The sequence below is a fragment of the Silurus aristotelis genome (assembly GCF_946808225.1).
Source record: "Silurus aristotelis genome assembly, chromosome: 21".
Taxonomy (NCBI): Eukaryota; Metazoa; Chordata; class Actinopteri; order Siluriformes; family Siluridae; genus Silurus; species Silurus aristotelis.
Window position 1 is genome coordinate 1,105,449 of NC_139594.1, and position 26,264 is coordinate 1,131,712.

At 40.9% G+C, this 26,264-nt stretch overlaps 1 protein-coding gene across 14 annotated transcripts in view; it reads left to right on the forward strand.

Annotated features, from left to right (window-relative positions):
• The first annotated feature begins 228 nt into the window (after positions 1-228).
• Positions 229-26,264, forward strand: part of LOC310716820 (uncharacterized protein) — a 91,441-nt gene continuing 65,405 nt past the window's right edge. For 8 of the 14 annotated variants that reach the window (XM_083524278.1, XM_083524288.1, XM_083524282.1 and 5 more), the window contains exons 1-8: positions 229-2,017; positions 2,218-2,391; positions 2,626-2,799; positions 6,468-6,638; positions 7,891-8,064; positions 13,206-13,379; positions 15,295-15,468; positions 15,760-15,933. In XM_083524278.1, coding sequence (XP_083380404.1) covers positions 309-2,017; positions 2,218-2,391; positions 2,626-2,799; positions 6,468-6,638; positions 7,891-8,064; positions 13,206-13,379; positions 15,295-15,468; positions 15,760-15,933 — 2,924 coding nt within the window. In that variant the 5' untranslated portion in view covers positions 229-308. Of the gene's footprint in view, positions 2,018-2,217; positions 2,392-2,625; positions 2,800-6,467; positions 6,639-7,890; positions 8,065-13,205; positions 13,380-15,294; positions 15,469-15,759; positions 15,934-16,663; positions 16,838-26,264 lie in introns of all 14 variants that reach the window. The other 6 variants (XM_083524287.1, XM_083524283.1, XM_083524284.1 and 3 more) reach the window with 5 other exon arrangements.

The window sequence follows — 26,264 nt, forward strand, 5'->3', positions numbered from 1 at the left end:
GAGGCTAAGGTTAAATTTGCCAGTATGTACCAGCCGGTTCCCGAGGGTTGCCCTACTAACAGACTCTTTGTTCCCGAGCAGCTGCGGTCCCAAGTCCTCCAGTGGTGTCACGGCTCACCTCTGTTTTGCCATCCCGGTGTAATTTTCAAGTGTATATTTAGTAGATTTAATTTTACAGAAATTGTGCTTAATAATTCACCACATGTCTATTAACTTTTGGCAGGTATACATCTGTAACCACTGGACCTCATGTTCAGGAGAGATGTAAATTCAATCTGATAAAGAAGTTTCAGCACTTGAATGAGGTGATGACAAACCAGAGAAACCCAACACTTCTCAATGAGATCTACACAGATCTTTACATAACAGAAGGTGACAGTGGAAAAGTCAATAAGGAACATGAGGTGAGACAGATCGAGGCAGCATCCAGGAGAGCAGCAACAGCAGAAACACCTATTAAATGCAGTGAGATCTTTAAGCCCTTACCTGAAGAAGACAAACCCATCAGGATCGTTCTGACAAAGGGAGTCGCTGGCATTGGAAAAACAGTCTCTGTGCAGAAATTGATTCTAGACTGGGCTGAAGGTAAAACAAATCAGGATGTTCTGCTCATATTTCCACTTCCTTTCAGAGAGCTCAATCTGATGAAGAATCAAAAACGGAGTCTGGTGGAGCTTCTTCACTTCTTTTTAAAGGAGCAAAAACAAACAAATATTTCCAGTCTGGATAAAGTTCTGTTCATTTTTGATGGTTTGGATGAGTGTCGTTTCCCTCTGGATTTCCAGAACACATTGAGATTGTGTGATGTAACTGAACCAGCATCAGTAGATGTTCTGCTGATAAACTTGATCAAAGGAAACCTGCTTCCCTCTGCTCTCATCTGGATCACCTCCAGACCAGCAGCAGCTGATCAAATCCCCCCTGAGTGTGTAGATCGAGTCACAGAGGTACGAGGGTTCAATGACCCTCAGAAGGAGGAATATTTTAGGAAGATGATCAGTAATCAGAGCCTGAGCAGCAGAATCATCACACACCTGAAGTCATTAAGAAGCCTCTACATCATGTGCCACATCCCAGTCTTCTGCTGGATTTCAGCCACTGTTCTAGAGAGAATGTTGTGTGAAGCAGAGAGTGGAGAGATCCCCAAGACTCTGACTCAAATGTACACACACTTCCTCATCATTCAGACCAACTTCATAAAGAAAAAGTACACAAAGAGCCAAGAGGCGGATAAAGAAATGCTTCTGAAACTGGGAAAACTGGCTTTTCAGCAGCTGATGAAGGGCAACCTGATCTTCTATGAGGAAGACCTGATGGAGTGTGCCATTGATGTGACAGAAGCAGGAGTGTATTCAGGTGTGTGTACACAGATCTTCAGAGAGGAGTTTGGGCTTCACCAGAGTAAAGTGTATTGTTTTGTTCATCTGAGCATTCAGGAACATCTCGCAGCTCTGTATGTGCACCTGACTTTTATAAATGAAAAGAAAAATGTTCTGAAGAACAATCTGTTTTATAAAATTTTGATGCTGTTCAGTAAACCTAAGATGTCAGATGTTCACAAGAGTGCTGTAGATCAGGCTTTACAATGTAAAAATGGACATCTGGATCTTTTCCTTCGCTTTCTTCTGGGTCTCTCACTGGAGTCCATTCAGAACCTACTACAAACCATAATGACACAGATAGGAAGTAGCTTTTACAATACACAGAAAACAGTTGTTTACATCAAGAAGAAGATCAGAAAAAATCCCTCAACAGAGAAATCCATTAATTTGTTTCACTGTCTGAATGAACTGGAAGATCATTCACTCGTTGAGGAAATCCAACAGTACCTGCAATCTGGAGATGTACAAAAAAGCAAACTGTCTTCTTCTCAGTGGTCTGCTGTGGTGTTTGTGTTACTGACATCAGCACAGGAACAGGATGTGTTTGTCCTTAATAAATATAGCAGCAAACACTGTACACCAGAGGAGGTTCTTCTAAAGCTCCTGCCTGTGGTTGCAGCATCCAGAAAAGCTGAGTAAGTAATGTTGAATATGACTGTTACACTGTTCATGTTAGAAGCAGAGGGGTTGGAAGAACTTTAGATGCAGGATATCTGTGCAGCATGAGCTAGTTAAATGTATGTTATATTTAATATTTGTATTTTGGGAGGATTTAATAACATTTGATAATGTACACTAGTGCTGATGTAATCTGTAGTTTTGTATTCACTTTCAGCTGTAGTAATTGTGATCTGAAAGAAAAAGGCTGTTTAGCATTGGCCTCAGTGCTCAGCTCTGAATCCTCCAGTCTCAAAGAACTGGATCTTTCTAAGAATAAACTCAGAGACACAGGAGTGAAGTGTCTCTCAGCTGGACTGGGGAATCCTCACTGTAACCTGGAGATACTGAGGTATAGTAAGATCATCTAACTAAAATTGTCTTCTGAAACAGAAGTACAATAAATATCATTTATTTGACTGATATTGTGTATTTGTATCTGTTGCTCTCACATAATTAATGATTAAAATAATGTATTTCATAGTTATTAAGATCTGCAGTGTTATTCTGGTGAAAAGGTTCCTGCTGAACTGATCTGTGTGTCCTGAACTGAGAGAGTGAAGAGTGTGTCATTGTCTCTCTGCAGCTTGTGTTATTGTGGTGTCTCAGATGAAGGTATTGCTGCTCTGACTTCAGCTCTGGGATCAAACCCCTCACATCTGAGAGAACTGGATCTGACTGGGAATTACCTAAGAGACCCAGGAGTGGAGTGTCTCTCTGCTGTACTGGAGAATCCTTACTGTAAACTGGAGATTCTGAGGTAAGATCAAGAGTCACTATCACTAATAGTAAGACTAAAGCAGATGTTTTAATTTTCGGCATAAAATATATTTAGGAGGAAAATTATTTCATTTAACTGCAGACTGATTAGCTGAATCATTTCTTTTATGACAAAAAAGATGTGGACCCCAGACTATCATATCTGCAATACCTGGCCCCAAATAAATTCTAACACAATAATATTTACTTGGACATAGCTTTTGCTTTGATTACAGACCTGTATGGTAGAGTGGCAAAATGGAAGCCACTACTCAGTAAAAGGCACATGACGGCCCACCTGGAGTTTGTCAAGAGGCACCTGAAGGTCATGGGCCTTGAAAAAGCTCCAGAGACAGTTGTTCTTCTGGAAGGTTCTCCTTTCTCCAAAGAGAAATGCTGGAGCTCTTTCAGAGTAACCATCAGGTTCTTGTGGTCACCTCCCTGGCTATGGCCTTCTCCCCGATTGCTCAGTTTGGCCGGGCGGATCCGCTCTAGGAAGTGTCCTTGTGATTCCAAACGTCTTCCATTTACGGATGATGTAGGCCACTGTGCTCATTGGGACCTTCAAAGCTGCAGAAAATGTTCTGTCCCCTTCCCCAGATCTGTGCCTCGATACAATCCTGTTTCAGAGGTCTACAGACAATTCCTTGGACTTCATGGCTTGGTTTGTGCTCTGACATGCACTGTTACCTGTGGGACTTACAATAGACAGATGTGTGTCATTCCAAATCATGTCCAATCAACTAAATTTACCACAGGTACCACTCCAATCAAGTTGTGAAACATCTCAAGGATGATCAGTGGAGACTGGATGCACCTAAACTAAATTTGCAGAGTCATGGCAAAGGCTGTGAAAACCTTTTTTATTTTTTTTTTATTTTTTATTTTTTATTTATTTCTTATTTTCAATAAATTTGCAAAGATTTAAAGATCAGTCTTTACAGAGGAAAAATGGACATCAGGTCTTTTCCTTCACTTTCTTCTGGGTCTCTCACTAGAGTCCAATCAGAACCTACTACAAACCGTAATGACACAGACAGGAAGTAGCTCTCACAACACACAGGAAACAGTTGTTTACATCAAGAAGAAGATCAGAAAAAATCCCTCAACTGAGAAATCCATCAATCTGTCCACTGTCTGAAAAAAATCTTTTTTCACATTGTCATTATGGGGATTTGCTTGTAGAATTTTGAGGGAAATAATTGATTTAATCCATTTTGGAATAAAGCTGTAACAAGACGCTGCGTTGCAACGCTTTGGCAACTGAAATAATGTGTGTAATCAGTCAAAAAGGTTGCGCAGTGTCACGACCGGGAAGCTATAAAACGCACATGGAGTGAAGCCAGTGCCAGCTTCTGTCAAAGAGATGGAAGTGCTGCAGGGATGTCAGCAGTGTGGCATAGAGATGCAGCATTTCGTTCCCTCAGAAAACTCGAGTTATGTACGTAGCCCTTTAGGAACTCAATCTGTGTCGCAAACCCGAACAAGTGTCCAATCACGACAGACTGACCAGTCCCTGACCAGTGCCACAGTAGATGGGGCTTTTTCCATAGACCTTGGACGGAGCGCCACTCATGACGCAGCAGTCGTAAAACGTGATGTGACGAGCGGGAAAGCCCGGCACGGGGCCCTGAAGGAGGAACCCGGAATCTCTCTAAATATCTAAGGTACAAAAGCATTACCACATAGCCTTGATTGTACGAAGGGGGTTGCTCTTCCATGAAAACCCATGTGTCCTGAGCCACCATTGAAGGGGTCTACTGTACAGGAGGCCAAGTGGAATAACACTGGACGCAGCTGCCATGAGCACTAGCAGTTTCTGGAACTGCTTGACTGTGAGTGGTTGGCCTTTTCTGACCTTTGTGACGGCCGTAAAGATAGGCACAATAAGGGCAGTAAAGAGCTGCACGCGCATCGTGGTCAAATCCCATAAGACGCCAAGATAGGTGGGTCTCTGTAATGGAGAAAGCACACTCTTCCTGGCATTTAGCTGAAACCCCAGAGCCTTCATGTGACAAGAACGACATCTCTATGCCGGACCACTAAATGCTCTGATCGAGCTTATATCAACCAGCCGTCGATATAATTGAGTATTCAGGCTGTGAGCTAGTCCCTTAAGGGTATCAGTCTCTCAAGACTGATCTCTGATATGCCTAGAGCCAGAGCAACCCCCTGATGCAGCCCTAGGAGCCTCAAAGGAGGCAGCTAAAACCGAGGAGTATGGTTGCTGGAGCTGGCCATGCCCACGTTTAACAGATCAGGTCCCTGAGGGAGACGGGACAGGGCGGGCACTGAGTAATGCGGGGCCCTTAATGGTCAAATCTCCAGAATGTCCTATGTCAGGACCTTTTGGGCTAAGCACTCCTATGACAGTTCTCAGAGCAGCCCGACCTTACCCACCAGCACAGCCGTGTTACACAGGGGCTTGGTGGGCAGTGTCGGGGTCTCAAGGAAGGATGCGACACCCGGGGGAGATAGATGGCCAGCGTATTCTTTAACCTGGGGCATCGACCCGTAACCACACACTTCCAGTCCCACTACATTGGAGGACAACCAGTATAGGAACTAGAGGAAAAGGTGGGCCGAATATGGCTTTACCCAGGACCTGGACACCTCGATGTGCATGTCCTGAAAGGAGGCAGACCCCGATACGGAGTTTGCACCGAGTGTGTGCAGAATATGCATTTAATCTGCAGAGATATGCGGCCAATGTGTGCAGAATATGCCCCCAGATATGCGCTGAATGGGTGCTGAATGTGCACAGAATCGTGCTCCCTTGTGAAACAACCTAATGTGTTCCACTCTAAACGAAGCTCGCAAATCGTGGCCATCAGGAGTAGAGTGATCGCATTAACATGCATGCACAGTGCTCATGACCGGCTCCCTCCGCTCCCAGTTGGCTTGGATTTTACAAGCATCTGAGTGGCCTGTGTGGACAAAAACAGATAAAAACAGATAAAGTTGCATTTGTTTATGTAGTGATTTGGTGTTACAGGTCTTTGCTTGTTGTGGAACTGGTACTGAAGAAAACATTTGATGTTCAATAGTTTAGTGTGTAGAGATGTGTGTTTTGGTTAAATGTGTTACATATTGATCACACACAAGGATGTGCTGCAAGTTAGAGCAATAAAGGATGAAGATGAAAATGTGTTGACTAGTGAGGAGACTGTGTTGAGAAGATAGAGGGAATATTTTGAGCAGTTGATGAATGAGGAAAATGAGAGAGAGAGAAGGTTGGATGGTGTGGAGTTGCTGAAGCAGAAAGTGAATAGGATTAGTAAGGAGAAAGTGAGAGCATTGATTAGGAGGATGAAGAGTGGAAAGTCTGTTGGATCAGATGACATACCGGTAGAAGCGTGGAGATGTTTAGGAGAGATGCAGTGGAGTTTTTAACCAGATTGTTCAACAGGATTTTGGAAAGTGAGAAGATGCCTGAGGAATGGAGAAGGAGTGTGCTGGTACTGATCTTTAAGAATAAGGGAGATGTGCAGACCTGCAGTAACTACAGGGGAATAAAGTTATATATAAATAATAAATAATAGGAGAAGCCGAAAGAAGAAGAAGAATTATTAAGAACTTCTGCGTTTCTCTGATAAAACGTTCCTGCTGAACTGATTTGTGTGTCCTGAACTGAGGGAGTGAAGTGTGTGTGTCATTGTCTCTCTGCAGGTTGTATGATTGTGTCTCAGATGAAGGTTGTGCTGCTCTGACTTCAGCTCTGAGATCAAACCCCTCACACCTGAGAGAACTGGATCTGTCTAAGAATAAACTCGGAGACTCAGAAGTGGAGTGTCTCTCTGCTGTACTGGAGAATCCTCACTGTAACCTGGAGATACTGAGGTAAGATCAAAATTGCTCTCAAGTGTTGTCGTGTGATATCATTTACTACTCTGTCAATTGTATTATTTTATAATGAAAGTGAAATCTTATTGGGACCAATTGCAGTGTGGAGAAGATAGAAGTGATGTTCCGGGTCTAGTAAGGCTTTTGCTGCTGCTTTCTGGACTAACTGGAGCTTATTCATGCGTTTCCTGGAACATGCAGGCAGCAAAACACTAAAATGATTCAACTGTGTAGTAACATTTCATTTCATATCTTATATATGAAATATTTCATATTTCATATATTTTCTGAAATGAAAGACAGCTGTCATAGTAAAACAATCTACATAAACTTCAAACGAAAGCCTGGAGTCAATAATCACACCAAAATCTTTTACTGCTGCACATGATCCAGAGATCCAGAGAGACCATCCAGCGATATAATAAAATCTGAACCCTTATTTCTAGCTGCATGCACGTTTAGTAAAAGTATTTCTGTTTGTCATAATAAAGAAGGGAATTATCATCTGTCTATTGTTCTTTACACTTTCTCCAATTTTATAATGCTGTTGTTTCTTATCTGGCTTTGCTGAGAAGGTCTATAAGTGGAATAACACTTCATAGTAACATTAAACTAATACTAAGAACAGTCTCCCTTTACATTGAAAACATCCTCAATTCTTTATGACATGGATTCCACAAGATGTAACATTCCTTTTCCATGAAGGAGATTTTGATCCAAGTTGACATGATTGTAACATGTGTATAGACCAGTGTATAGATTCAGAAGGCCATTGTGTTAGATCTCTCCAGATGTGACAGCCTTCAAGTTCTTGAGTTTTAAGCACACAGTTCACATCTCTGGTTTATGGTTTGTTGTTCTTGGACCACAATCAGGAGACCATCATCACTGCTGACTGGGACTCAACTGTCATATGACATATCCTGCCAATAGAAGAGCAGACAAAAGACACTCAATTTTACAAGACATGAATATAAATGAGATCATGACATCCACAGACATACACACACACACACACACACACACACACACACACACACACACACACACACACACACACACACACACACACACAAACACACACACACAAACACACACATACGCACTCATGCACACACACGCGCACACATGCACACACACACACACACACACACACACAGACACACACACACATATTCACTGCACACACAGTAAAAATGCTATTGTCTTTTCGTTTAAAAAATGTGAAAATGTCATTGTCTCTCTGCAGGTTGTGTGGTTGTGGTGTCTCAGATGAAGGTTGTGCTGCTCTGACTTCAGCTCTGGGATCAAACCCCTCACATGTGAAAAAACTTGATCTGACTGGGAATACACTTGGAGATAAAGGAGTGCAGTGTCTCTCTGCTGTACTGGAGAATCCTCACTGTAAACTGGAGACACTGAGGTAAGATCATCAGAGTTACTGATGTTTAGGATTGCAGTGATTAGTCTAAATAATGATTTACAATTGAAATAATTTCTTAGAATTTTTTAATAGCTGACCACACTGTTAATACAGTATTATATAACACTAATCAAAAAAAACATTAAAGCTAACAAAAACTATTTGTGCTGTCCTTGCAAATTTTCCAGTGTTTAATTTTATGGTTGCTGCGTTTTCCTTTTGTAAAACTGAAATACAATAAACAATACTCCTATAGGTTACGAACAAATGATCATCAGGCATCAGGCCGATTTTGCCGACTGACAATTAAACAAACTCAACTAGCTCTGCTCATGTACAGAATAATATAAACTATAATTTTGCAAAATGGCCACTTGGTGGCAGTTGTAAATCTTGACCTAATGATAGACAGAACACTGTCTCATAAACATTGTCACACCAATATTAGTTTTGTTAAGACATTCACATTTTAAATATGTTAAGATTATTAAGTTATTTCTCATCGGAAAGAAGAAGTACATCTGTAATACTTTCACCGTCAGCACTTGAAATTAACTTTGTAAGTCCCATTGGCCACTCATTTTGTTTTACTTGAGCATCCATTAACAACAACATATATCTTTCTTGGACTTTTTTTTTTTTGTCTTTCCATTTTGAAGTTTGGCGGATAGACAAGTACTTTTTACTTTCCAGAATGTATCTGAAAGATTCTGTCATGAATTCAGGATTATCGACATACTTCCTATTTCATGGCATGCACTTCTGGGATTGCAATGCTTATTTTAAGTTCAGCATCCTCTTTGTGCCTTAAGTAATGCTGGCCATTTCTCCGATATTTAAGGATGCTGCTTTCACTAACTCCTTGCCAGATTATTTCTTGGTTCTAGGTTATCCTGAGATACACCCCGCCATTCTGCCTGATCCTCTCCATTTACTGGCCTTGTTTGGAATACCATGTGTTGTCTGCCCTGCATAGACCGTTCTTAAATAAAGGACTGTGCTATCAGATAATAAAGTCCTAAATCCAAGAGTTGGTATAAAGAGGCAAAACATATATATTCATATATATTCAGACTCTGACCCCCACCGGCACCTCCAGCTGCGACTGCTGGACCCACTACCCCCTTTCCAATGCATGCCCCAAACTTTATCTACCGCTATCCAGACTTTTCTCTGGTGAACCTGGAAAATCTTGGGCCTTTCTGACACAGTGTAATGTATTTAAACTTCCCCCAAGCATTGATTTACCGCAGGCTGAAAAACATCACTAGTAATAACTGGTATCCTTTACCCGTCAAGCTGATCACATTTAAGCTCCTCCATGGAGCCACTATCTTCTCCAAGTTGGATATTGTCCCTGACAAAAGTCTTGTTGCTTATCTATTTTGTAGAAACACCTGCTATTAACCTGACTTTTAATTAATCAATTGGTGTTAGAAATAGCTCATATGAAAAGCTAAAACCCTCCCAAATGATGTTTAATGCACTGAAATAAATTAGTTTCACTGAAAAAAGATTTATAATTTAATCAAGACAGAAAGGTCAAATTTTGGCAAGACAAAAGTTTTGTCTATACAGAAATTGAACAAATTTACTGCAAATACAAAAATATGTCAACAAATTAAGTAGTGGTGCTGTGAGATCCAAATTTAATATCTTGTATGACTTCCATGAGCTTGAAGGACTGCATCCATTTGGTTTGGCAACGATTCATACAATTTATTGATGAAGTCATCAGGAATAGCAAAGAAAGCAGTCTTGCATGCCTCCCAGAGTTCATCAATATTCTTTGGTTTGGTCTTCCATGCTTCCTCTTTCATCCTACCCCACATATGCTCAATGATGTTCATGTCTGGTGACTGGGCTGGCCAATCCTGGAGCATCTTGATCTTCTTCGCCTTGAGGAACTTTGATGTGGAAATGGAAGTATGCGATGGAGCACCATCCTGCTGCAGAATTTGGCCTCTTTTATGGTTGGGAATATAAGCGGTAGCTAAGATTTCTTGGTATTTTAGACTATTGATGTTGCCTTCCACCCTGCAGATCTCTCGCACACCCCCATACTGGATGTAACCCCAGACCATGATTTTTCCGCCACCAAAATTCACTCTTTTTCTAGGTGAATCTCGGATCCATGCGGGCTCCAGTAGGTCTCCTGCAATATTTGCGGCGACTGTGGTGTAATTCAACAGAAGATTCATCTGAAAAATCCACCTTCTGCCACTTTTCCAGTGTCCATCCTTTTAGCAGGCTGTGGGCCTTGGCAAATGCCACACGGTTTTTCAATTGTCTTTTGTTTAGTGCTGGCTTCTGGGCACTGATTAGACCGTGGAGGCCATTTCGATACAGAATCCGACAAACTGTTCTGGTTGACAGAGGGACTTCAGGTGACCAGGTCTCGTGTGGCTCTGCTGCAGTGGAAAATGGGCTGGCCTTGGATTTTTGAGCCAACAAACTTTCCTCTCGAGCAGTTGTCTTGTGGGGTCTGCCTGACCTGGGCTTGTCAAAAACATCTCCAGTCTCTTCAAATCTTTTTTTTATCCTCTGTACTTGACGCTCAGACACATTGAAGGTGTCTGCCACATCAGCATTGGATCTGGTCTATAGCCTCTTGATAATCATAACTTTAGTCTCAGGGTGAATCTTAGGCATGTTTAGTTGCAGTTGATGTGAAGGTCTAGTGTACTGGGGTTCTTTTCATACACACCTGAGACTTAATTGATCCATTATTAGTCACAGGTGAAGCTCATATTACAAGGCGACAACAATTATGTCTTTGCAAAAATTGACTCAATGGGTTATACCAAGCTGTGAATATTAGAATACTTTTTGACAGTTTCGTTTTGCACTGAAACATGATTAGAAAAGCTGTTGGGATTAAAATGAGCCATTTCTTGATTAGAAATATATTTCAGCGGCACTTCAGGTCAATTTGTACACAAGCGACAAAACTTTTGTCAGGGACTGTATGTTAAGGCCATAATATGCAAATTCCATGTCTTCACCACCTCATTATTGGGCTTTATCTTCTCATCTGGCTTGTATGCAGATGGACCCAGTGCAAATAAACGCAGTTGCTGACTGACCCTGTCCTGAATCCTGTAGACAACTCCTGAAGTTCCTGGGTTTCTCCAAATTCTACCAGGAGTTCATCAGAGGCCACAGCTTGTTGCACCCCTTTATCAACTCACCCCACCTTTCTGCATGCTCAAAGCAGATGAGGCTTTCAACAAACTAAAGCTCTTGTTTACCTCTACCCCTCTGGCCCTACCTAACACAGCCCAGTTTACTAGATGCCTCTGATCAGGAAGTGGGGGCAGGTGTTTTTTTTAGCCGGTTTAACTTAACCCTGTCTTAGCACCTCAGGTCAAAATAACGGCACGCCTGATGCTCTCTCCCTGCTCTACTCCACAGATAATGATGAGTCCTTCTGAACATCCTCCATTGGTGACAGTGCATGCCCTCCACCTAGTCAGTAAGAGGCTGGTCGAGAACGCTTCGGTCGTTCTACTGGTCCCTGACGACTATTCTAACAATGCCCCATTCATTCCTGATCAGCTTCACTTTCAGGTCCTTTAGTGGGGGCATAACTCTTGCCCGTTTTGCCACCTGGGGTGGGCCCACTCCCTGGCACTTTGCAACCGTTCTTCTGGTGGCCCTCCATCAGGAAGGACATCTAAAAATTTGTGCATGGCACAAAGAACCAAGGGCCACACTCGATAGACTGCTCAACCGACTCCTGGTGCCCAGATGCCGATAGTCTCACCTTACCATGGATTTCGTTACTGTTTACTGCCCTCATAAGATCACACTGTCGTCCTCTCGGTAGCCCACTTCATCCCCAACCCAAGCTACTGTCTGCCAACAAGACTGCACAATTAAATGCCCAATTAAATGAACTTGTGTTCTGCCTCCATGGCTTCACTTGTAAAATGTTCTCGGACTAGGGGGCGCTGTTCACCACCAACTTCTGGAGGGAGTTCTGTCGTGTGTTGGGGATTACCAACAGCTTGTGCTCAGCTTTCCATTCAGAGACCAATGGCCAGACTTAATGGCTCATTCAGGAGCTTTAGGTAAGACTGCACACCCTGTGCTTGGAGAACCCCACATTATGGTCCTCCCATCTTATCCAGGTTGAGTATGCATACAACTCGTGGTCACGGGTCTTCAGCCATTTCAGGTGGTCTATGGATACCAGCCGCCACTTTTCTTCATTCAGGAGCTGAACGCCTCTGTCTTGTCTATGCTTATGTTGGTCAGGTATTGTTGCCATGCCTAGAATAACCCTAGAACAAAACCAGTGCCCTGATTCTAAAGACCATTCAGAGCTACGCTCATTGGGTCAATCAAAGGCTGCCTGAATACAGCTCACATCTTGATTCGTTAGACCCTTCCCTATTTCCAGGGTGCTTAACCTGATGGCCATCCATCTCAACCTCCCCGGGGTCCTCCATGTCCATCCAATATTCCATGTTGCATGTGTTAAGCCCAACTAAGCGTGCAAGCTTGCTTACTTCTGGGATTGTGTTCTCATTTTTTGTTGGCAGCCATCTCAATCCTAGCGCTTCCAGGACGTTGGCCATTTCTCCCGTCTTTAAGGATGCTGTTTACTCTAAATCCTTGCCAGATTATCTTTTGGTTCTATGCTTTTCCGAGAATACTGCCATTGTGCCAGATCTGTCTCCTGGTATCGACCTTATTTGGATTACCCTGTTTTGCCTCTCACCTGCCACGGATAGCCCTCTCCCAGTTTGGATATGAAATTTCTAGCTGCATGTGGTATGTGGCTAGTAAAAATACTTCTGTTTTGGCAGAATTAAGTAGGAAGGGGTTAATCATACACTGTTTAATGTTTTTTACACTTTACACAACTTTATTAAACTGGTATCTCTCATCTGGTTTTGCTGAAATATTCCACTGTGTGTCATCAGCGTAAGTGTAAGATGATACCACATTTATGAATAATTTCACCCAGAGGTAGTATATTTACTCACAGAACACTGGACAGAACCTCAGCTCAATATTTTAATAGCGCCTAATCTTCCCTTACACACAGACACACAAAAACAGCATAAACTGTTACTTTGTAGTTTTTTTCTTTAATTTTTTTAAAATGTGAAAATGTCATTGACTCTCCGCAGGTTGCGTAGATGTGATGTCTCAGATGAAGGTTTTGCTGCTCTGACTTCAGTTCTGAGATCAAACCCCTCACACCTGAGAGAACTGGATCTGTCTGAGAATAAACTTAAAGATTCAGCAGTGCAGTGTCTCTCTGCTGTACTGGAGAATCCTCACTGTAAACTAGAGATACTCAGGTAAGATCATCTCTCTGAGAGTCACATGACCTACTCAGCAGTGAGACATTCTTTATATAAAAAAATTACACTTATAAACAATCATTTGTTGACACATGGCCATAAGATTGTTATGTAACTTTTAAACATCCCATTTTACATTTAAGGACCATGTGCTGGTATAATAACCTCCACTGTTGTGGGAAGATGTTTACTAGATTTTGGAGTGTGTACATAGAAATTTGCTCAGCATGAGGGCATCTACCAAATACCACAAAAAAATGTAAATGTCAATGTAACCCTTTTGGAGATCTTCTTGGATATTTTCTTCAATTTCATTGTTCTTCAAAATAGAAAAGGAGTACTTATGGCCCTGATGTTTCTGGCAGACCTTCCACTGCAAGCCATTGGGTCTGTTTTGGGGAAGGCCACTCTTCCTGAACACCTACTCGAGATAATTGTCTTTTGTGGGAACATAAGCTAAAGTGTAATGATCAGGACTCTCAGTGGACATGCTTGCCATAGTTATTGTGGAAAAATGTAGACACTGATGGTGACTGGCCAGCTGGTAATGTGCTGACCAGAGAATAATCTGAGTCCTTAATTGATGAAATATTCATGAGTGAGGGCAGTGGCTTTGTTGAATGTTGAGACATGTAATGGTGTTCTGATCAATACAATTTCTGGAACAGAAGAACTGCCTGGAGGTTGCATTATAAGTGCCAGTGTGAAAGTATGTTAATGGAGAATTAATGCAGTCATGATGAGATTTCCCATTTGCTGTTGAGTTTCACTTTTGTTAGGGTAAAAGCAGACAGCATGACAAAGTTTCAGTTTAGCAGCAACATAGGTAAATGACTATGAATGAGGAAATCTAGCATAAATTTTCATCTCAGAAACCATTTCTTTGAAAATGTTTGGATTCAAACTGCAGTTTTACAGCCATCTCGTGCCACCTGTTTCTAAAAGCGGCAGTACAGAATTCAAGTGTATTTTCTTGAATGCCTTGTTTTAAAATGAGGAGTAGCTCCCTGGCCTCTCTTCCTTTGGAGAGATGGTCAAAACCACACAGAAACAATTTCATAAAGCGTGTGAATGTGGATATCACCTCACCAACCTGGTTCCACACAGCCATCAATAATTGTCAGAAAGTCCATGAAGTGGTACATTTTCTAGGTGCTGGACTTTCCTGAATTATATCAAAGGCGCATTGTAGTATGAAGCTCTTTCACTCACAGTCCAAAGTTCAAACCAGAGCAGGGATCAGAAACAGGAACTGGGTCAGAATCAGGAACAGGTAACAGGCAGGGTGGCAAGAGTACTCTCAGGGACATAGGAAGCTGGTGAGATAAACTGGCCCAGAGTAAAAGTATTAGGTCTCCTTAAATACTGGGTGGCGTGGGAAAAATGGCAAGATGGCCCCAGACCCGGAAGCGTGTGCCACAAAACGGAAGGGCATGCCATGAAACCATAAGAGCCTAATACTCGCTGAAGAATGGCATGCACGTGGGTAGGAAGGCTGAAGCTTGGGTTTGGTTACCGGCAACAAGAGCTTGAGTGAGAGTGCAGACCTCGGCTTGCAGTAACATGATTTTTTTGCTGTTACTTTCCAATAAACTGTCCTTGTGCCAACAGAACTTAGACAGATCTGCTTATTCTGCTGCATCCAATGCATTCATTTACCTCAGTAATTAAAAGGAAATTGAGCTTTTTGGTCCACAGACAGAGAGGGACCTCAAAATGCACAAAAGAAATACAATAAATATTTATTTTACTGTTACTGTGTATTTGTATCTGTTGCTCTCACATAATTAATGATTAAAATCATGTATTTTATAGTGATTAAGATCTGCAGTGTTTCTCTGTTGAAAAAGTTCCTACTGAGCTGTTCTGTGTGTCCTGAACTGAGAGAGTGTGTGTTATTGTCTCTCTGCAGCTTGTGCCGATTTTATATGTCAGATGAAGGTATTGCTGCTCTGACTTCAGCTCTGAGATCAAACCCCTCACACCTGAGAGAACTGGATATGTCTGGGAATAAACTCAGAGACTCAGGAGTGAAGCATTTCTCTGCTGTACTGGAGAATCCACAATTTTACCTGGAGATACTGAGGTAAGAACATCTCTCTGAGAGTCACATGACCTGCTCCTCAGTAACACACATTCTATATTGAAACTGATGAAAAGTTTCAGGTCTATTTCACTGTAACACTGATAAAATCTGCTGGTGCTTAATCTCATCACTCGCTCACAATGCAGTTTTTTCATTTTCTATTTAACTTTTTGCTTCTTTAAAGTTTGCATTTATTCATAAAGTTGAAGGGCTGTAGTGACTGTGCTGATGAAGATCATCCTGCGTGTCCTGAACTGAGAGAGTGAAGTGTGTGTCATTGTCTCATTGCAGGTTGTGTGGTTGTGAAGTCTCAGATGAAGGTTGTGCTGCTCTGACTTCAGCTCTGAGATCAAACCCCTCACACCTGAGAGAACTGGAACTGACTGGAAATACACTCAGAGACTCAGGAGTAAAGCATCTCTCTGCTGTACTGGAGAATCCTCAATGTAAACTGGAGATACTGAGGTAAGATCTTATCATGTAACACTAAGAGTCACATGACCTGCTCCTCAGTAAAACACATTCACTTATAGTGAAACTGAAGCAGATGTTTTAGGTTCAGCACCTTAAGGAGGAAAATCATTAAATTGATCACAATTTGATTAGTGTTTTCTGTAAGTACTTGATGGTACTGATGTAAACAGCTGCAATGATTAGTCAGAATAAACACTGTTAATACAGCACTATAAACACTGCGTGGCAATTGTATTTTTTTAAATAAACTCTAAATTTATAAAAAAAAAAAAAACTTGACGATAAAAACTATTGAAAACAACAAGAGTTTCACTCTCAACATTATCACCCAGACTGTGTCTGAGTCCTGAACATTAATTGGAGAGCTGCTCCATAACTGTGAGGGTTTAGAAGGAAAAGCTCTGCCCCTGCTGTAGTCTTTTTCTTATTCAAGGACCCAACAAAGAACTTGCATAATTTGATCAAAGCATATTGTGGCTGATTATAAAAGAACAAAAAATAGTTTAGGAGATCATATTTCTCATTATAGTAATATTATCTACATGAGCTTCAAATAAAAGACTATAGTCAATAATCTCACAAGGTATTTTACTGCTGCACATGATGAAACCGATAAAACATCCAGTAATACAGATTTAGGGCTGTGGTGACTGTGCTGATGAAGATCATTCTGTGTGTCCTGAACTTTGAGAGTGAAGAGTGTGTCATTGTTTCTCTGTAGGTTGCGTAACTGTGGTGTCTCAGAGGAAGGTTGTGATGCTCTGGCTTTGGCTCTGAAATCAAACCCCTCACACCTGAGAGAACTGGATCTGACTGAGAATGAACTCAAAAGTTCAGGAGTGAAGCGTCTTTCTGCTGGACTGGAGAATCCTCACTGTAAACTGGAGAAGCTGAGGTGAGATCATCTCTCTGAGAGTCACATGACCTGCTTCTTATTAAGACACGTTTCCTAATAGTGTATTTGAAGAAGAGCTGTGCTGATTGTCATGTTCCTGAACTGAAAAAGTGAAGTGTGTGTTATTGTCTCTCTGCAGGTTGTGTAATTGTGGTGTGACAGATGAAGGTTGTGTTGCTCTGGCTTCAGCTCTAAAATCAAACCCCTCACACCTGAGAGAACTGAATCTTTCTGGGAATAAACTCAAAGACTCTGAAAAGAAGCCGCTCTCCAGTCTTAAAGATGATAAACGTTACAAACTCCAGATCCTGATGTGAGTTATACATATTTCAGATAAACATACAAAAGATTTTTTTTAACTATTAATATTATTTAATGTGTATTTAGTGTTAATGTGTATTCAGAAGATCAGTAAAAGTAGCCTGGTCCTTTTCCCATAAAGAGATTTTGGTTAGAAACAGGTTCAGGTTCAGTTTTGAGTCATTGTAATTTTCTTCATGACTGTGTTTTGTATGTAAAATGACTGATGTTTAATGTTAATGTTCGTCCTGTCAGCTTCAATATAAACCTTATGTTCTTTTTTTTTTAGGCTGTAAACAAATTTCATCTGGTGCAGATTCCAACGAAGAGATTTTTATTAGAAGTGCTCCTTCATAGAGGTGTTTCCTGGACATGTATTTTGAAGAATTGTTATTATGATGTACAAACATTTCCACAGTGACACCCTACAGGATCCAGACCTCATAGCAGGACTTGTGTTCTGGTTAAGGTTCCAGGTGAGGTCTCTAAATGCACATGTCTTTATTTATTTAACATGTTCTTGTCATGCTTATTATTTAAAAATCTCAATTTAAGTTTTAACTTCCTAGTAAAGCACAATTGTTTTTCCGTTTTGTAATATTTAGTACATCTATAACTATGTTTCTTACATACTGTGAATGTAAAGTGTACAACATTTTTCTTTATTTAACATGTCGCTTTCCTTATTTAGAAATTTTTATTTATGTTGTAACTTTTTAGTAAAGCATTAATTTTTTCCGTTTTGTAATATTTAGTACATTTATTAATGTTTCTTACATACTGTGAATCTAAAGTGTACAACATTTTTCTTTATTTTACATGTTCATGTCGCTCTCCTTATTTAAAAATCTTAATTTGAGTTTTAACTTCCTAGTAAAACACACTTGGTTTTCCGTTTTGTAATATTTAGTACATCTATAACTATGTTTCTTACATACTGTGAGTGTAAAGTGTACAACATTTTTCTATATTTAACATGTCCCTTTCCTTATTTAGAAATTTTCATTTAGGTTGTAACTTTTTAGTAAAGCACAATTGGTTTTCCGTTTTGTAATAATTTTTTTTATTTGTCAGTGTTTTCTTATAGACTGTGAGTGTAAAGTATAAAACATTCCATTGTAAATTCCATAAAAAATGACAATAAAGCCTACCTGTACACTTTTGAGATACTGTACATGCTTAAGTCGATCAATAAGTGCAAGCTATTTTTTGTTACCTTCAATAGTTTTGTTGGTCTTCCGGTTAGTGTCATGGACTCAACTACAATCCCAGTTTAAAATCCCAATATTAAAAAAAAATTGTTCTGTAAACTAGAGACACTGAGGTAAGATCATCTCTTTGAGAGTCACATGACCTTCTCATTCTCTATATCAGGGGTCACCAACCTTTTTGAAACAGAGCTACTTCTTGTGTACTGATTAATGTGAAGGGCTTCCAGTTTGATACACACGGTTTTCAGTTTAAACTGAAATAACATATTTGCTCAATTTACATTTTATTATGTTTTATTAATAATCAATGATATTCATCTATGTGAAGACACTGATCATGATAATGATTTCTCACAATAATTATTAACAATGATTTAACAAAGTAGAAAACAGCTATTTTTAGAAAAGGCCCACGGGCTACTGATGTGGCCACGGGCACCACGTTGGTGACCCCTGCTCTATATAAATAAATTACACTTTATAAACAATAATTTGTTGACACATGGCCATAACATTGTTATATAACTTTTTAACATCCCATTTTACATTTAAGGACCATGTGCTGGAATAATAACCTCCACTGTTCTGGGAAGATGTTTCCCAGATTTTGGAGTGTGTTCATGAAAAGTTGCTCAGGATAAGGGTATCTACTACATGCTGTAAAATGTAAATGTCAATGTAACCCTTTTGGGGATCTTCTTGGATATTCTTTTAAAATTGCATTGTTCTTTACAATCGACAAGGAGTACATATGGCACTGAGGAGTTTTTTGGGAATTTTGGGAAGGCCACTCTTCTTGAACAGCTACCTGAGATAATTGTATTCTGTGGGAACGTGAGCTGAAGTGTGATGATCAGGACTCTCAGTGGACATTTTACAATCTGGTCCTGAGTAAATGTCTTAGGTGTCCTTAAATACCAGGTGGTGTGGGAAAAATGGCAAGATGGCCACTGACCCGTAAGTTCATGCCACGAAACCAGAAGATTCTGACACTCACTGAAGAACGGCAATGATTAGTCAGAATAAACATTGTTAACACAGCACTATAAACACTGTGTGGCAATTTATTTGCTTGCTGAAGATGAAGGAATTGTTATTTACAAACAGTTCCTCAGTGACACCCTACAGGAACCAGACCACATAGCAGGGCTCCAGTTCTGGTTAAGGTTAAAGGTGAGGTCTCTAAATGCACTTGCCGTGGGATTTTATTCAACCTGTTATTGTAATACTATACAGCCACTAGGGGCAGCATTCATCATTATTCTTGTAAGTGACAAATGAAATATTTTAATGCTACAATCTGAGTTCAGTATAAATACTAATTTACTTTTACTACATTGTCCAAGTGATTTCACCCACTAAAGCACTGCTGAGTCTTCGGTATAAACTGCTTTGGGTATGACTGCATAATTAAAACTGAGAACCAAGATATAACACAAACATGGGAAACAAAGTATTCCTTCTACTGCACCATCAACATTCCTGAGTGATCATGTAAGAGATACAGGATCAATTTCTTCCGTGCTGCTTATTAATACTTACTTTGATAATCCAGACATTACACTTGGAATTCAGGCCAAAGAGTTTTATTTTTGTTTGAGAGTCCTTCAGGTGTCTTGTAGCAAACTCCAGGCGAGCGGTCATGTGTATTTTACTGAGGAGTGGCATCTATCTGGCCACTCTACCATACAGGCCTGATTGGTGGAATGCTGCAGAGATGGTTGTTTTTCTGGAAGGTTCTTCTCTCTCCACAGAGAAATGCTGGAGCTCTTAGAGAGTGACCATCGGGTTTTCGGTCACCTTCCTGACCAAGGCCCTTCTCCCCCTGATTGCTCAGTTTGGCCTAGTGGCTCCCCTGTAGAAATAGAGTCCTGGTGGTTCCAACCTTCTTCCATTTACGGATGATGGAGACAACTGTGCTCATTGGAACTTTCAATGCTGCAGACATTTTTCTGTGTGTCTTTCCAAATCATGTCCAATCATTTACCACAGGTGGACTCCAGTCAAGTTGTAGAAACATCTTAAGGATAATCAGTGGAAACTGGATGCACCTGAGCTCAATTTTGAGTGTCATGGCAAAGGCTGTGAAAACTTATGTACGAGATTTTATTAAAAAAAAATTAATTTGTAATACATTTGCAAAGATTTTAAATGTTATGTGGTTTTGTTTGTAGAATTTTAAGAAAAATAATGATTTTAATCAATTTTGGAATAAAGCTGTAACATAACAAAATGTTCCCTTACGAGGGAAATATCAAGGTCTGTGACGTCGGAGTGACGTGGGGCCGCCTTCCCATGGGCTCACCACCTGCAGGAGGGACCGTAAGGGACGGTGCTGTGAGGATTGGGCAGCAGTCGAAGGCGGGGGCCTGCTTAGACTGCTGCCTCCGCGACCCGAATTACGGATAAGCGGGAGAAAATGAATGAATGAATGAATAACAAAATGTGGAAAAAGTGAAGCTCTGTGACCACTTGCCTTCTGCCCTGTAGATAATAAACATAACAAAGTCAACTGAGGTGAAAGAACAATATATATTTGTGCAGCTGACAATATTCATCAATGTCTAGAAGGGAAACATCACTAACATCACTACATGCCTATGCTCCACCAGTGGGTTGTGAGATGGAGGAGAAGAAAAACTTCTAGAGTGAGTTAGATGAAGTGGTAGAAGGTGAACCTAGAAATGAACGATTGGTGATTGGGCAGACTTTAATGGGCATGTAGGTGAAGGGAACAGAGGTGATGAGGAGGTGATGGTAGGTGTGGTTTTAAGGAGAGGAATGTGGAAGGGCAGAAGGTGGTAGATTTTGCTAAAAGGATGGAAATGGCAGTGGTGAACACTTATTTTAAGAAGAAGCAGGATCATAGGGTGACGTATAAGAGTGGACGAAGGTGCACACAGGTGGATTATGTTCCATGTAGGAGATGCAACCTGAAGGACATTGGAGACAGTAAGGTGTTGGCAGGGGACAGTGTAGATAGACAGCATTGGATGGTGGTCTGTAGGATGGTTTTGGAGGTGAAGAAGAAGAGGAGGAGAGTGAGGACTGAAAGAAGAATAAGATGGTGGAAGCTGAAGGAGGAAGAGTGTAGTGTGAGGTTCAGGGAAGAAGTCAGACAGGAGCTCGGTGGTGGTGAAAAGGTGCTGGATGATTGTGGAACTACTGCAGAAGTGATGAGGGAGACAGATAGAAAGGTTCTTGGTGTAACATCTGGAAATAGAAAAGAAGCCAAAGAGACGTGATGGTGGAATGAGGAAGTGCAGAAGGAGAAAGAGGTTGGAGAAACAGAATTGGGATCGACAGAGTGATGAAAAAAGGAGCTGTAGGAGAAGTTGGACACTGAGGAAGGAGAAAAGGATTTGTAGCGATTGTCCACTCAGAGGAACCGAGCTGGGAAGGATGTGCTGCAAGTTAGTGCAATAAAGGATGAATAAACCATGCCACAGTCTGATCTCCTCCATGCCCATTAGCGTAAATCCCAGGGGGGACGGAGGGGACACCCCCCCCCCCCCCATCCGAGGGTTGTCCCCCCCAAAAAAATAAAAAAAAAATATCGCACTCTCTATTGTGAAAAATATATGTATGTATACCTAAATAATTGTGTAAGTATAAAAAAAACGCAAAAACTGCATTTAGAAACAGTTGAGTTCCCCCTCCTCTTCCTCACAGTGGTTTGACCCACTGCCTGCATTCCCAGTTCATCGTACCTGCTCTACACACACGAGTCAGGTGTGTGTCTGTGGCCCAATTAATGTTCAACTCCATTAACTAGAGTATTTTATTCACTTTAAATAAAGCGATTCTCTTTAATGTAGTTAATGCAGACTCATTCATAAAATAGTTGCAGCAAAAATGCTGATTAGCATGTAATTTTCCATGAATCTGCTCTATTAGCGATTAAAATATGACTTATCTAGTGAACATTAGCTTGTTTACAATAGCTTGTAGCATAGCGCACTGCAGCTAACACACCAAAGCCGTTTCCCATGCAGTGGTATAATGTTAATTTTACATTAACACACAATTAGCATATTGTTTTTCTGTGCATTTACTAAATGAGCACTGTGCTACACCCCAACTGACCCCACTGTATTTTTATAATCCATTTCTATTCTGTTCTTAAGTGTCTTCATTAATTTTAAATAAAATTTTAAAACTTTTTTTTATTTAATTCCTTGTTTTGCTTTGTCATTGAACCTGAGAAAAACTTTAAAAATAACCATAATGACGCCATAAAGTCTGCATGCTACAATAGTAATGATAAAAGCAAAGTTTTTCACTAAGGGGACACTGTGGGGACACTGAGTCTTTATAAGTACAATTTGACTGTATTAGTTGTGTCCCCCTTCAAAAATTTCTCATGAGAAATATTATATCTATTGTCCCCCCCTACTTTTAAATGAAATTTACACCCATGTCCATGCCACAGTCTGATCTACTCCATGCCACAGTCTGATCTCCTCCATGCCACGTTCAATTAAGGCAGTAATTAAAGCAAAAGGAGCCTCGACCAAGTATTGAGTACAGATACAGTAAATAAACACTTTCCAGAAGACCAACAATTTACTCAAAATGTTTTTTATTGGTCTCATGAAGTTCTCATTGGTGGGTTTTTGTTAAATGGGAGCCAAAATCATCAACATAAGAAATAAACACTTGAAATATATCAGTGTGTGTGTGTGTGATGAATCTATATAATATACCAGTTTTACTTTTTGTATTAAATTACGAAAATAATTTAACTTTTTCATGATATTCTTATTTATTGAGATGAAGGTTGTGTGATTGTGTAGAGGAGCAGATTCTCTATTCAATACCAAATGTTTATAGAGGAATGATTAATAATTGTGTATAATGTAGTTTGTTACTGGGTTTAGTTGAAGGTCACATCACAGTGTTTTAACTGAAAGACTGTAAATCTGCTTTAATCCTGTTCCTCTGCTCCACGGAGAAACTGTGAAAGTGAAAGTGAAAAAGTCTGAACACAGACGACGTGAACACAACCAGCCTCGCTCACAGAAGGTAAAATATTCACTATTATTTACTTGTAAAACTTTTTAAATCCATCGCTGTGTATAAACAACACTTGGGGAAAATCTCAGTGTGTGAATTGAGTTAATGTGTTTTGGCTTCTTTTATTGAGGAATCAACCGAGAAAAGTGAATAAAAGTGAACGCGACTTTTTCCATCACTAAAGGCGACATAAAGACTCGTTTATAAGATCATCACTTCATGAACCCTTCAGATTCAGCGCTCAGGAGAAATAAACGCTGGACTGCATGAACCGGGACTGATGTTACAGGTTTTGTGCCTAATTCAGACCCCCGGTCTGAAATCAACCCCCCCTACGCGTGCACGCGGACAGTACCGTCGTATTTCCTGTAGATGGCACTAAAAACACGGAAGGTTGGGTCAAATGTTTTCCTGGTCCTAAAGCCAAAAGATCAAATTGAAGAAAACGTGTACAGCTTCCTGTAAGTGGCAGAATAAACTCAGGAATGGAATCATTTGCTTTTAAAACCACCTGCGTGAATTCTAACCGCGTATTTATTTTGCGTTAATAGACTTACTTAAATTACTCGGATACACAAGTAAAGAAAAAATATTTAAATAGTTAATTTAATTTTATTAACATGGACATAACCTGACACCCCCTCCCCCCTCCTCCTCCATATGAAGAGTTACCAAACTTTCTGTGATACACCTACACAAGTAATAATGTATGTGTAAAATACATGTACACGTTTTCTTCAATTGGATCTCTTGGCGTTAGGATCAGGAAAACATTTGACCCAACCTTCCGTGTTTTTAGTGCCATCTACAGGAAATACGACGGTACTGTCCGCGTGCACGCGAAGGGGGGTTGATTTCAGACCGGGGGTCTGAATTAGGCACAACACCGGCCGGGATACAAGGAGCCGGAAACGGTGTGCGAGAAAGCGGAAGCGCGGCAGGCGAGCCGGTATTAGCGTTAGGCTAAAGGGCTTCACCCTGACCGCCAGGTGCCGCCGTCCATTCTCCGCTTTATAACCAGGACTTTCTCACGCTAAAGTGGAAACTCGGGGGACGCTTCTGTTTTCGATGTTTTACGGAAAAACTTGAAGCGACGCCATTCAGCTAAACCGCTTTAAACCGGTCACCGCACTAAACCACCATTCATTTATTCTCTTCTCTGCCTCGCGCACTTACAGCGCGCATTAACCGCACAAGGTTTGAACTGGCCAATCAAATGTCAGTGGGCGTGGTTTCCGTGATTTCGGCTGTAATGTAGTGATGGCACGTGTTTTCTTTTCCATCCGATAACAATGAATTTCACCAGGACGAGTATGAAACATAAACAAAGATTACTGACAGAGAGAATTCATATCCAGTCCTCTGTGGTGACGTTACATAACAGAACACCATAAACACAAACATTGTCTCACTGTGGACTAAGAGGACAAACATCCAGAATAAAATGTTTACTTAAAGAAATGCATATATTCCCTAATATACATTTCCATTGCACCTTAAGACTATAATCACATGGCAAAATATCACGAGTAGCTGGTAATACATGTCTTATATTGCAAATATATTGTAATGCAAAAAAAGCTAGGAATAAATGATAAACTTTGTGATTGGAATAAGAGAACAGATATATATATATAAGTTTCTGACTACTAGCAGGTCTGTTAATCCTGACAGGTGAAGTGATATGTTCATGAATTTACTCTTCCCACAGTTACCAAACAATAAATAATGAGTATATTACAGTATTCAGACCTCTTTGTTAGCAGGCTGCTTTGTTGAATTGCAGTGATTTGGACTTTATTCCTGCCAGTGAAGGACACAGGAAGTAAGAAAGCTGTTTCGATTCCTTTAACTGCTAAAGTAGCTCAAAATAAATCCCATCAGCCACTGAACCTCACATGACCGAGCTACATGTCACTTATCACTCACACCTGAACCTAAATGTCTATAATCTTCTTCTTCTTCTTTCGGCTGCTCCCATTAGGGGTCGCCACAGCGGATCATCCGTCTCCATACCACCCTGTCCTCTATATCTGCCTCTTTTACACCAACTACCTGCATGTCATCCCTCACCACATCCATAAACCTCCTCCTTGGCCTTCCTCTTTTCCTCCTACCTGGTGGCTCCATCTTCAGCATTTTTCTACCAATATAATTCCTGTCCCTTCTCTGCACATGTCCAAACCATCTCAATCTCGCCTCCCTCACCTTGTCACCAAAACGTCCTACATGCGCTGTCCCTCTAATAAACTCATTTCTAATCTTGTCCATCCTCGTCACTCCCAACGAAAACCTTAACATCTTCAGCTCTGCTACCTCCAGCTCCACCTCCTGTCTTTTACTCAATGCCACTGTCTCTAATCCATACAACATCGCAGGTCTCACCACAGTCCTATAAACTTTCCCTTTCATTCTTGCAGATACTCTTTTATCACAAATCACTCCTGTCACTCTTCTCCACCCACTCCACCCTGCCTGCACTCTTTTCTTTACTTCCCTAACACACTCTCCATTACTTTGCACTGTTGACCCCAGGTACCTGAACTCCTCCACCTTCTCCACCTCTTCTCCCTGCAACCGCATCACTCCACTGCCCTCCCTCTCATTCACACACATGTACTCTGTCTTACACCTACTGACTTTCATTCCCCTTCTCTCCAGCGCATATCTCCACCTCTCCAGGCTCTTCTCAACCTGCTCTCTACTCTCACCACAAATCACAATATCATCTGCAAACATCATAGTCCAGGGAGACTCCTGTCTGACCTCGTCCGTCAACCTGTCCATTACCACTGCAAACAGGAAAGGGCTCATGGCCGATCCTTGATGCAGTCCAACCTTCACCCTGAACCAGTCTGTCGTACCTACTGCACACTTTACTGCCGTCACACTGTCCTCAT